At 35.6% G+C, this 14,009-nt stretch overlaps 1 protein-coding gene across 1 annotated transcript; it reads right to left on the reverse strand.

Moving 5' to 3' along the window:
• Positions 1–397: 397 nt before the first annotated feature.
• On the reverse strand, positions 398–9,047 carry LOC145108051 (ABC transporter G family member 29-like). Its single transcript, XM_079045044.1, has 17 exons — positions 8,588–9,047; positions 6,951–7,160; positions 6,588–6,832; positions 6,161–6,291; positions 5,967–6,057; positions 5,571–5,872; positions 4,868–5,466; positions 4,501–4,771; positions 3,775–3,928; positions 3,482–3,690; positions 2,970–3,302; positions 2,510–2,884; positions 2,287–2,420; positions 1,938–2,165; positions 1,672–1,843; positions 1,346–1,600; positions 398–841 (listed from the first exon to the last, which is right to left on the reverse strand). The coding sequence occupies exons 1-17, from the start codon at positions 8,983–8,985 to the stop codon at positions 569–571; spliced, it is 4,380 nt and encodes a 1,459-aa protein (XP_078901170.1). The 5' UTR covers positions 8,986–9,047; the 3' UTR covers positions 398–568.
• Positions 9,048–14,009: the final 4,962 nt, after the last annotated feature.

A 14,009-nucleotide genomic window follows, 5' to 3' on the forward strand; every position in this document is an offset into this window, starting at 1 on the left:
ATTTGATGAGTACACTTGAATGTGGTATCATGTTCAAGAAAGGGGAAGATTACAAGCTATCTGGTTATTGTGATGGTGACTATGCACACCGGAGTTGAAGATACTTGTCTTGTTGTTCAACAACAGGGTATGCTTTTATGCTTGGGTCTGGAGCAATTTCTTGGTGTAGTAAGAGATAACCTACGGTATCACTATCTACTATCTACTACTAAAGCAGAGTAGGACGAGAAACGTGTTGGATGGGTAATAAGCCGTCATATTGGTACAATGTTAACAAATTTCGTAGATTAAAGGACCTTGATATGGTGTAAAATAACGTTATAGTGGCTAATTCAGAACAAACATAGTAGTTGGTCACCTTGACACTAACCAATATTATATTATATTGCACGTGTACTTGAAATAAGGGTGCAACAATAAAATTATTTTAAGATCACAATTTAAATGTATAAATTACAATAGAATTCACAAACACGATAGTAGAATATGGAAAAAAAAAAAAGAACGAGTTTTACTTCAAATTCCAAAAAAAAAATCTACAAACATCACATACTCAAAAACATAGTTTCTATCTCATTTGGAAGTTCAAAGTCCTGAGGAAGCTCGCATAGAGGAAAGCGAATAACACACAAAAACCAACCAAAACCGCAGCAACTGGACCCATGAAGTCCATCTCAAAACCGTAGTAGTCTTTGATATACCATGTGAGAGTTGGGTCGGTTTCCATCCCAGGAACCTTGATCGTGTTAGTCACATCATGATATTGGGAAATAATGCACCCATACACAGTCCACGCCATGGGGCATATCCAGTAGTACCACACCCACCATCCAGGAATTTTCTAAAATATCAACAATTTAATAACAGTCATATAACACGAAAGCCACTATAGTTTAAGTTATTTTTCGATTTTATCACCTTCTTTTAAGCATACAAGCCATCATTGTTTCTATTTTTTCGCAAACTTGACCAGTGTTGGTACCACCTAATGATTTGGTATTATTTGATGAGGCCGAACTTATGTGGAATGATAAGTTGGCATTGACATGGTCTTATATATTTTGATAATATTTATAGTAGGTCATGTCAATGTCAATAATATCTACTAATATTCATAGTAGATTTAAAAGATGAAAGTACTCTGATATCTTATAGTTTTTGGTTTTCTAATTATGCCAACTGATCATGATGAGGTAACCGAGACGTGACCTTGCTAATTTGGCAAGTTTGGGAAAAGTTAGAAGCAACAATTATTTTTATGCTACAAAAATCGGGTGTTAAAATTGAGAAGTAACCCAAACTGTAAACATGCAACAACTTATACGATGAGTTGATTTGGACGTACCGGTTGTGGGATATAAAACCCTGAGAAGATATTAAAAAGTAGGTAGAAACCAGCTGCGAATATGGCAGCTAATTGCTCGTTTGGTGTAACCGAAACAGTCATCATTCCATAGTAGGTGAAGTAAAGGAACGAAAAGAAGTTGATGAAAAAGAGCCAGAAGAATTTAGCTGCAGTCCATTCGAATGACACCATGGCATACACTATGAGAGTGTAATATGTCGTTTGAAGGAATACATATGGTATCTCAACAATAACCTGTTATTCAAAGAAAGGGTAATTAAGTTTGTAATTAAGTAATTATATATTTGTTCAAAAAATTTGCTTACTTGTGCCATGGCATATGGTAATGAGGAGTACATCCCAGCAGCTCTTTCACGATAAAAGACTGTTCTTTCTGTTGCAACAACCGGCTGCACTGTCTGTGAATTGTTAATACCAACAAAAAATATAGCTGCGTACATGGCTCCGATAATTGTGCTCAAATCATTGCTGCTCGTCCTGAAATTCATAAAAATATTTAAGGAATGGTCAAAATGGTGATTTAATATTTAAGGAAGGGTGAAAATGGTCATTTCAAATGAAGCAAACTCACTTATTGTTGCCGACTTTCCAGAATACGGTTCCAACCAAGAGCGCACAAAGCAAAGTGAAGAAGAAACGAACAAGGTTATAATCGGGATTTTGCCAATAACTCCGCCACATTTTCCATAAACAAGATGTGAATTGTCCCCACATAGATTGAGCATATTGTGTTTCAAAGTGAAGATCTACAGCACCTGGTGGAGGTACACTCAACTCCTTCACCATAGCCTTGTTCCTCCTGTTATGCGTACACATGTTATAATTACAATCCGTTGCTGATTTTATATGCGTATAATTTATTGAGATTTATTGGCTAATATCACTAGTTTTTATTGCAAAAAATGTAAAAAATGACATACTGTTTCAAAGGTGATGCACTGTAGTAGTCAGCAAAATCAATGCCAAGTCGCAACTCTGCAGCACCAGAGCTGACTTCCAACATCCATGTTGCTGGATTGTATTTTTCCGTGATCTTTGGAACCCCAGGAACTTCCTGATTATATAAAAAAAACAACTTATTAATATAGAATGTTTTGATATTTATAGTTTGATTATATATAAAGTATGCATGTCAATATATACCTCAAAGTAGTCAATGATGCTTTGAGAATGTCTGCCTAAAGGTCCCGCATAGATAACTTTTCCACCTCTTTTCAACAACAACAACTCATCAAAGGATTCAAAGATATCAATACTAGGCTGATGAATGGTGCAAACAACTGTTCTTCCTGTGTCCACTGTGTTTCTTACAGCTCTCATAACAATGGCAGCTGCTCTTGCATCAAGTCCAGAAGTTGGTTCATCCATGAAAATAATTGAAGGATTTGCAACAAGCTCAACTGCAATTGTTAGCCTCTTTCTTTGTTCTGTTGATAATCCACTAACTCCTGGAAGCCCCACTATCGCATCCTTGATTTTGTCTAACTCAACTAGCTCCATTACTTCCAGTACAAAAGTCTGAAACGAAAAAAAAATAACTTAAATTAACAACTAATTAATGCTTCTCAATAATATCTTGTTTATTGTATCTCTATGTTGTTACCATTTTCTCTTCCTTGCTGACTTCTTTTGGGAGACGGAGGAAAGCAGAGTAGATCAAAGATTCATGAACAGTGACTGTGGGAGAGTGGATATCAGTTTGTTCACAATATCCAGAGATTCTTGCAAACGTTTCTTGTACTTTTGTGAATCCTGATATTCTTATATCTCCTTCGATATAACCGGTGTTTTTTCTTCCTGCTAAAACGTCCATCAATGTAGTTTTACCAGCTCCACTTACTCCCATCAATGCAGTTAAGACTCCAGGCCTAAATGCACCCGTTACATCTCTAAGTAAATGCAACCTGTCTTCTGTTACCCCTTGTTCTCTCATTTCCTGTTTAATCAACAAATAATCATTAAGTTCTTAGTTCCTAGATAAAGCTTTATCAACAATACCCTAATCTCATATAAAAAAAGCTTTTACATCTCCATTACATACTATCTGAAACTCATGTACTATATATGATATAAATGTTCATGGTAGCGACAGAGATTAAAGAAATGAACTTATACCTTAGGCATATCAACAAAATAGTTCATGTCATCAAATGACATGGCGTATGGAGTAAAATGAAGCACCATGCCCTTCTTAGCAACAGCTTTAGCATCGGATTTGACTTCATTTCCATCAGCATGAAGTGATTTTAGTTCTTGGTTGGTATCTTGACCTTTCATGGCGGCAGCTTCTTCCTTGGAGATAATTGCTTGTGGCTTTCCAGGGGCTAGTTAGTCAATAGAAGAATCATAAAGGTTAGTTAGTGCAAATATCAGTCAACTTTAGGGGTCTCCATAAAAAACATATATACCTTCCAAATACATGAGAGCAAAGGTAAAGAGAATATTGAACAGAAACGTGAAACCAAGAAGAGCAGCAGCACCAATCCAGTAATGGCTTTCTTTAGTTGGGATGTCAAGGTTCTTTAGCACTGCGTACCCCATGCTGGTTGTATTATCTGAGCTCTGCCAAGAATTGAAATTATAGAGATATAAGGGAAAAAGCAGAATTCTGGCTATTTGTATTGCTTTTTGTCTGCTACATCTATGGTTTGTAGCAAATTTTTTTCTATTTATATCCTTATGACCTATTTATATCATTATTATTTATATGATTTTTGTTTGTTACACCTATAGGTTCCCCTCTGTGAACAAACAAATAATATTTATTTGTATTGCTTTTTGATTTTTATGACAAAACATCTCCTATTTGATTTTCCAATGTTTGCTCTCTCATTTAAATTTCTAGTTAAGAGTTTTCGGATTCCTGTTGAAGTACAACCTCGAGGACCAAGACATAGAAATAAAATGGGAGATGTATTAGATTTTTTTTTTTGGTTAAAATTACAAGGTGGTGTTTGTTTTTCTAGAACAATATATGTTTGACTTTTATATATTCTATTCATGCCTCCTCCTCCCACGTACGGATTAGGTACATTCATTACCGAAAAACTGAAAAGAAAAACTGTTCCTAAAATTCAACTTTTTCCGGAAATACCCTTTTGAAATTCGAATTGAGTTAAGAATTACCGACTTACCCTTATGTTCGTCCACCTAGGATCAAGAAACTCGTTTATAGCAAATGCCTTGAAACCATAAGACAATGGCGAAATCCAATACGCCCACTCCCACCAGTTTGGAATTTGGGTTTTAGGAAGGAGGAAACCACCCAACAGAAATATGAGTAAAAGTACAATAGATCCTCCTGTGTTTGCAATATTCATCGTCTTACAAACCCCAGCAATTAGCTTAAACAACCCCGCTGCCACATTCTGGATCAAAAACACCAACAAAAGATGCTTGAAGAACCTGTAAATTAACCACATTCCATTAGTATATAGTTAGAGTGTAAATATTGTCAACATAAACGCAATCGAAAAATAAATTAGTTAGTTAAGTAATTACCTGCTAGCATCTGGGGCCATGCCAACACCAAAGTATAAAATCGAAGACCAGATAATACTCTCAAGCATAGATATAGGAATACGAAGCAAGAAAGCTGGAATGGTGAAAGCCCATGAAGGGTGGAACAAGAGGTCCCTTTGCTTGTAAACAACTGGAAGTCTCATGATGACTAGTGACAGATCAGCAAGCCCATTAAACATGTTTATGAGCAAACTGTTCAAAAGTGCCCCTACATAGATTGCACCATCTACTTCATTCCTGTGGTGCATTGTGGTCCGAAAATACAAAGTGGTGGCGATAAATGACAAGAAGATGATTTGAATTGACTTGAAAACGTAAATGAACGAGTTTCTTTTCATTAGTAGCCACTCTTTATCCCATGAGGCTTTAAGGAGCTCCATTCTTGGGACTAAGTATTTTTGGAAGACTAAAGCTGCTTTATGGCTATTGCTTTTGTCATATGGAATATCCAACTCGCTTTTCAACTTCTCCCCCACATGGAAACTTTTGAATTTCTCAGTAAATTCACTAACTCGTACATATCTATATGGTTTCCCTTTATTTGCCCAGTATTGTTGTTGGTCCTTTTTAGATGTAACCTATAGCAAGCATAGAGATACGAAATGCTAAAAATATTTGTAATCAAACAGGACAATTCTAACACGTGCAAATTCAATTCCGAAAATTCAATAGAAATGCTTACCTCTTGCAAGAAGTCAGCAATACCCTTTCTCTCTGGACATACAAATCCACAAGTCTCGAAGAACTCAAGAACATTTTCTCGTGGGCCCTGATACACGATCTGACCCTCGGATAGAAGGATGATGTCATCGAATAGATCGAATGTCTCTGGAGCAGGTTGTAGTAAGGAAATTAAGATTGATGATTCGTTGAGGTGTACAATTTGTTGCAAGCACTTGACTATCTGAAAGGTAGTGGAACTGTCTAGACCGGTTGATATCTCGTCCATAAACAGAGTTTTTGCGGGTCCCACAAGCATTTCGCCTGAACCCGTGATTTATTTATCCATTCAGCACTTTATCCATACAATACTTAATGTAAAAAAAAATAATAAAAAATAAAAATAAATTAAAATAACCTGTGGTTACACGCTTCTTTTGTCCTCCGGAGATACCTCGTCTCATTTGATCTCCAACAAACGTGTCACGACATACATCGAGGCCCAAAATCTGTTTGGTTTTAAAAATATATGAATATTGTTGGAGTCTATTGTTCCTGTTCCTCCTCAAGGGTACTATGCAAAGATTTAAGATAATAAATAGTCATACTTACTCTTAGAGTGTAGTAAGTAATCAAACTGCTCTCATCCCCTTCAATGGCAGTTGCCTTCATGAAAAGGTCGACTTCAGAATCTGGGATGATACCTGCTTCCTTTTCTCTTCTTGCAAGCTCCGTTAGCATCTCTGTATTTCAACGTTTAGTTATTAATTAAATCATATCTTTTTGTTTCAAGAATTGAAAAGATTAGTATCACACTAGGTTATGCTATACACATGACTATATACACTTGAAGTTCACCCTTCTTTTCGTAAGGGCTCATTTGGAGAGAAAATCTACGACTTTCACATATCTAACTAACATGGTATCAGAGCGAACTAGTTTCAGAGAGTGTGTTAGTCCCTCAAATTCTCTATTTAGAGACTGTTTTGAAAAGAAAATATGGGACACAATATATCTAACTAAAAGAAAGTTAAGTTACCTAAACGAGATCCAACTCCTTGGCATCTTGCTGAGAAATCTAATGTTTCTCTTACGGTCATTTCTCCAACATGAATATCGTTCTGACTAATGTAGCCAGCTGTCCTTCGTGGTTCAAATTCATTGAGCTTATGTCCATTGTAAGTTATCTCTCCATCAACTTTTAGGTTTTTATCTAGTCTTCCTGCTAGAGCTAACAAAAGCGTTGTCTTACCCGATGATGGTGGACCCAACACTAGTGCCATCCTATAACATACACAAAACTTGCATAAATTCACTTAGTTTCCTCTTAGCATTTCACATTATTAATATTTTGCAAAATGGTGTTAATCATGCTTTCAGATTTTGGTGTGTGACATTATACCTTGATGGTTTGATAACTCCGGAGACATCTTTAAGAATTTGTAGTTTAGCTTTCTGTGAGAAATTGATCCCAACAATAGCGAGAAGGGATTCAATGATATTTCTAGCAGCATTTGTGAGTGTTGGAAGTGCTCTATCTCCGACATGGCAATCAGCTTCTATTGACAAATTTTGAAACCGAACTTCTACCGTTGGAAGGGAGATTCCAACCCTGAGATTAACCAAATACAATAATATGTTAATTTATTAGTAACCACTTTTTGATTTAAACACTCAAGAAATTGAGTCACTCAATAATTACTACTACCTAAACAAGGTGATCCTACATTGTGGTTGTCACCAATGTACTTTATGTTTCTGCCACACACATACACAACCACTGACACACACGACAAAGTCATACACACAAACACAGTCACACACACAACCACAAACACATACACAGTTATAGCATTGTACTTTGAAAACCCACTAAATATAGCAAGACATAATTTACCGTAATATTGGTTTATGAAAAGGAATATTAAAAAGAAACTAATTTTTATATGTTTTCACAATCTATATACATGAAAACAAATATGTACAAAAATAGAAAACGAATTTGAAAAAAACAACTTTTAAAAAGGAAAAATCGAAACAAGAATATACATAAAAGGAATATAAAAAAATAGTAATTCCCTAAAAAAACTAATTTTGTAAAAACGAATTCGTAAACCAGATCTGTTGTAAAGAACGATGCAAAAGAAGTTGAAAAAAACCTACCTATCAATAGAAATTAAGTTTTAGAAACAAATATAGTTGAAAATTTTTCATAAAAAAGTTGGGAGCAAATGTGTAAAAAAAATTAAAAAGGGGAGCAAAATGAAAAATATAAAAGTGGGGATGCCATTGATCCGAGTTTGAAAAAATAAAATAAAACAAGGATATTTCAATAATTTTTCCTCACACATGGACTATTTCTGCCTAGTTGAAAAGTACAAGGACCAAAAAGAAAAAAACATTGTTAATGATGTGCTCTTAAGAACTGTGGCAACGATTTGGTAATGTTAAACTGTTAATATATATATAATATATTGGACAGTTGTTGGTTATCTAGGAGAGTAAATATAGTACATTTCTCAAGAAGAGTGTTACCTTTATAATATACTACATTAAGTAATCATCCCATTGGTATCAGGAATTGCTTTTTTTGTTTAGATCATTTCAAGTTTCATTTGAGATGGATGAAATTAATTAAGAATAAATTATATTTGCATATAAAAAAATAACTACAAATGAATATTTAAGGTTTTTTTATACTTTTTTCCCACCAATTGTACAGCTGTAATTTTTGCATTTAGAAAAATTCCAGGGTACATACCACACTAAATAATAACTGAACCGTACATATGAAGATTTTAGATTTTGTTTTTTCATTAAAAAAAAAAAGAAAAAGAAAAACCTTGAAGTATCAAATCATATTAAAACCAAAACCGGAGCTCTTTTAGTTCTTATATACGATATGTTATTTCAAATCGACTTATGTGAGCAAACTATTTGAAGCTATATATCGATACTCGTAGATATTAATTTGAATAAAAAAAAAAAGGAAAGAGAAAACAGGTGACTTGACTTTTGATGACCGAGAAGGAGACTTACTTATGAACTCGTTCTCTGAACTTCCTCAAGAACCTTTCGTTATCTTCTTCAGGAAGCGAAAAAATCTTGTCGATGAAATTCTGTCGAGCAACTGGGTCAAGCTCTCGTACATCCATCAACATCTGATCAGAATGCATTTCCTGTTGATCCGCCGGAATGTAAGACTTGAAGATGGTGGTTCGCAGTCGACTGTAAGTAGGAAGTTTCTCCAAAGCAGCCCATCGCAACGCCTCTTCGTCTTCCATGGAGTGACGACTGGTCCGGCCGTCATGACTACCACCTGCACCGGCGGAAAACGCATCTTCGATCCGCCAACTTCCGGCAGCAGTGCTAAAACTCCTGCCTATGCTTCTTGCCACACTCTTGCGAAAGCTCGGTTTCCACGGCTCTTCCTCCATTTTTGAACCTTGAGTTTTTCGATCTCCTTAGTGTTCCTCTTCCTAAAAAAAAGTCATGTGAATGGTCGTTTATAGAATTCATTTCTAAAGGAATCTTTAGACATTTGAACTATAATAATTTTATAAGCGCATGTGCGTCAACGTTTCTTATAAAAGACTTATTTATTCCTTAAATTAAATAAAGCATTATGAACGAGGCAATTAGCCAATTATGAACGCATTTTGTCGGGATATTGACTAAAATAAGAATAGATTTTTGGAGCGTCTAAACTAGGAATAGATTTATAAGCGATGGTGGGCCTAGGAACAGATTTTCGGGATATTAGTTAAACTAATCGTTAAGCATAATGAAGGAGAAAATTAACAAACATGATAACATTTATCTTGTTATTAAAAAATAATCATTTTGTCCGTAACATACCATTTCTGAGTAGCAATGGATAAGTTGGAGTTTGTTAGAAGTTGACGAGATTTATCATAAAGATAGTCCGTAGCTTTTGTTGTGCCACTGCATCCGATTTCAAGTGCTTTATTGCAGAGGCGGGTCTTCATGAACTTGGAAAGGGGGGAAGAAAGTTTACGTATATGTGTGATGACGGACTCAAATTGAATATCGCTTCCTTGAATGTTCAAATTTCATATCCTTTCAACCTTCTATCTTTTGTTAGAGCTTTACCAAGAGAGTACTCGGATCACTCACCTATCATTCTGAGCTCCACTAGCTTGGACTTTGGCCCCCTACCTTCCGCTTCTCTAATTCTCGGATGCTAAGGGAATATTTCAATTCTATATTTTTGAATGCATGGTCATCATTTGTCGGGTTGGGCTCTCCTGATATGTACCTTGCGGCAAAATTAAAATATCTCAAGAATGGAGAAGCAGGATAAAAAATGGTGATTCGGCACTCCCAAACACGGTCAAAAGGAGAGCGGAAGAAATCGATAAAGTTGTTGAAGATAGAACTCTTGTTGATTGGGAAATCAAAGAACTTATAGAAGGGAAACTTAAAATCTTGGATCTTTAACATATCAAAAAGACTGCTCTCAAGTAGAAATCGAGAATCAAATGGCTTATAGATGGGGACGAAAATTCAGGCTTCTTTCATGGTGCCATTAATATAGGCTCTATAGCAATAGAATTCATGGCCGGTTGATCAATGGTTCGTGGTGCTCTGTCCCTCCATTATAAAGTTGAAGTTTGGGAGTTCTTGAGATCCAAAATTCGAGAAAATTGGCCATCAGGCCCAAACTCGTCATCCCTTATTTTAAATTTCTATTTTCTGATCAATATAGTGGTTTTGATGACCCCGTTTGATGAATTGGAGATAAAACATGCTATCTGGAACCGTGGTTGTGAAAAGGTACTAGGACCTAACGGGTTCACATTCAAACTGATTAAATCTCACTGGGAAGTAATCAAATCTAACATTATGGCGTTTGTAAAACACTTAGAAACTGTTAGGTGTTTGGCCCAGGGCTACGATTCCTCATTTATCACTCTAGTTCTAAGAATTAGAGACACCATAACTCTCAATGACTATCGTCCCATCAGTGTCATTGGTTGCATGTATAAGATAGTTGTAAAAGCTCTTGCCTCTCGCCTAAAGAAATTAATTGGAAGCAGTGTGGATATGGTACAATCAGGGTATGCTGAAGGTTTATTATTAATATGATTACTAATAAATAATCAACTCTTGTATTTAATTATGGAAATTTGTTATTTTATGAAAATAATGTTCTTAGAGGTTATAACTAGTTATTTGTATCATATTGTATGATATAATATGTAATGTATATAATTTTGGGCATATTGGATATCACTAACACTTAATATGTACATTACTTATTAAAGAAAAATTGTAAAACACTCTTCGACCCCTCTTGTAGTACCTTTGGCTGAAAGTCAAAGAAGAGGGTAATGTGTTGCTTGTAATGCTTCACACTCCATCCACCATGCTCTTAGATTGTCCATCACTTCATACTTGATAAGGTATTGGAACTAAATATATTTTGCAAGTATAAAAGAAGATCATATGGCTTTCATTGAAGGCTAATTATTTCCCTTTGTTTTGCACTCAAAATAGCAACCTTCTCTCTATCTCTCCCTTTGCTCTCTTTTGAAGACATGATACAAGTATTGGTGATTTAGAAGTACCTCACATTTAGTGCTTAATTTTGTTAAGCACTTAAGGCGTAAGGAGTACTTCATACAAGATGGGAACTATCATTCCAAAGTTCCATACTTTTGATGGTGGATACATTGTAGAGAAACTCTATCTTGAATTTTTGTTATCTTCATCAACTCCCCAATTCCTAGTGGGATCAAAGGCTTCAAAGGTTGTCTTCTTAACATCCTATATGTTGTTATTATCATTATAGTTCATGTATTTGGATCTTGTTTGTGGTTTTGGTAAAATAATGATAAAAATAAACTAGCTATTTTTAGTCTTCTGTTGACGTTCCTAAAAGTGTTTTATAAAAAGTATCGATTTTAGCTTCTCAAAACTCATCGGTGGTATCAGAGTCTCGTATACATGTTTAGAAAGATTTATTTAAGTGTTTAATAACCTTTGGTTTTGGAAAATATGGTTGGTATTTCTTTTTGTAAAGAAATCACCAAATATATTTTCTATGACAACTTGTTTTTTGTAGTTGTTACTGATGGGTTTTAGGTAAAACAAATAAACTAGAAAATAATTCCTAAGTTCACATGCAACCTACTTTGGATCTATGTTTTAACTATTGAACATATAACTTTGAATTGCAAAACAAGAACCCTAGAGGAGAGAGGCTAATTTCGAAATTAACAAACTAGGGTTTAGGAGTTACATACCTTTCAATTGTTATAGCAAACAATTGATAATCCTCTTGATCTTGATCTTGATCTTCTTGGAAGCTTAGCACCACAAATGTAATGCCTCTAATGGAATCACACCTAAGAACTAGCAAGAAGGAAACTTGGAGGAGAGAGGATGGAGAGAGTATGCAATTTCGGCCTTAGGGTTTCTTCCAAAGAAATCAGTGACCTCAAATGTGAGCCAGGAGGCTCCTTAAATAGCTGAGGGATCTAGGGTTTAGGGAAAACCCTAGTTATCCTTTGCTTAGGGCCTAAGCAAGATCCAAAGGCCTTATTTGGACCCCTTGGACGAAATCTCTAGGGTTTCCCCTAAGAATTTCGTCCACCTCCTTCCAAGGGGGTTCTGGAACCTTCCACTCAACTATTAGTTAATTGCAAACTAGTCCCTGCACTTTATAATTAATTCTTTTAACCCCAAAATTAATTCTGATTAATTTCTGGCTAACTGTTAATTAAACATAATGATTTCTAATTAATATATTAATCTTTTAACATATTAATAAATCATTTATATTAATTTATTAATCTTATAAATTAATATCTCTCCTTTCATAATTTCCTTGTCCAGTTGCTAGGTTGAGGGCAACCCAAAAGGACTGTGCTGCTATCAATTCAAGTACATACCAATTATAGTTATGGGCTTAGACACCTAATCCAACAGTCTCCCACTTGGATAAGTCTGTAACTATAATTGCTAGTATGCCTTCTAAATTTAACCAGCAAATTGTAGCTTCCAAAAGTTGCTGCCGAACTCTGACCCAGTCAGTTACATGTCCTAAGATAAGTGATCATATAATCCTTCGTTCTGCTAGATATCCCTAGACATAAGACATGGAATGTAATCAATCTCTTTGTCCAGAATCTATGTTTCCCGATTCCTGATTTGTGATGATGTAGGACTTCTAATTGAACACATCAATTTAGTCCTGGCTGGGCCCAGCACATAAGTCAACACCAAATCATCGAGGGGCCCACAGATATCGCTTTTCCGGTTAGGGCAAAAGGAACGAATAAACGTTGACTCATATGCTTGTATCTTTTACTCATCAAATTATACATGACAATACGTTTTATAACACCAAGTTACTGATGCGTTTTCGTATCACCAATGTATAACCGACTTTGTAAATTACAACTCATATATCTTCGTTTCAAGATTATAAGATGTTATCGTCTCAGTATTACTCGTGATGAATTCCATGAAGTGATACTCTGAGCGAGGGTTTATCCAATACTCAAATCTCAATTTCTGAGTACTCATGAACATTGCAGCAATTCTATTGCCATGTCTATCCTCAGACAATCTACAATCTAGTTCATGACAGTCTTAATTCACTACTTACTTCCAAAAGTACGAGCGACTGTGGAGTTTGAATAATCTTATTATTCGGGAAGTAAAACATGCAAAAATGAAACACAATAATAAACAATTGACAAAAGGCAGAAACCAAACTTATAAATAATACTTTATTATTTAATCACAAAAAGTCAATTACATTTACTTTGTTACAAGTTTCAGAATAAAACTAATCTAACTACTAAAACTAATATCATCTTTCAGTCCTATGCTCCGAGCATGCTGAATATGCTTAGCCCTACTCAGACCCTTTGTGAGGGGATCTGCTGGGTTATCTTCAGATGACACCCTCTTTACTATAAGATGGCCTTCTTCAACTCTATGTCTGATGAAATGGTACTTTCTGTCGATATGTCTGGTCTTACCATGATCTCTCGGTTCCTTTGTCAAGGAAACCGCTCCTTCATTATCGCAGAACAGTTCCATAGGCTCCTGTATGGTTGGAACAACTCCGAGATCTCCGATGAAGTTCCTCAACCAAGCTGCTTCTTTCGACGCTTCACTTGCTGCTATGTACTCTGATTCACAAGTAGAATCAGCCACCGTAGTTTGCTTGGAACTCTTCCAAGTAACTGCTCCTCCATTCAGTAAAAACACCCAACCCGACTGAGAACGGAAGTTATCTCTATCCGTCTGAAAGCTGGCATCACTGTAACCATCTACTCTCAAAGTATCACTGCCACCAAGCACAAGGACCCAGTCCTTTGTCCTTCGCAAATACTTGAGTATATTCTTAACTGCTATCCAATGAGCTCTACCTGGGTTTCCCTGTTAGCGACTGACCATGCTCAAAGCAAATGTCACATCAGGG

This window comes from Lactuca virosa, chromosome 4, assembly GCF_052849685.1.
Source record: "Lactuca virosa cultivar CGN04683 chromosome 4, Lactuca_virosa_CGN04683_v6, whole genome shotgun sequence".
Taxonomy (NCBI): domain Eukaryota; kingdom Viridiplantae; phylum Streptophyta; class Magnoliopsida; order Asterales; family Asteraceae; genus Lactuca; species Lactuca virosa.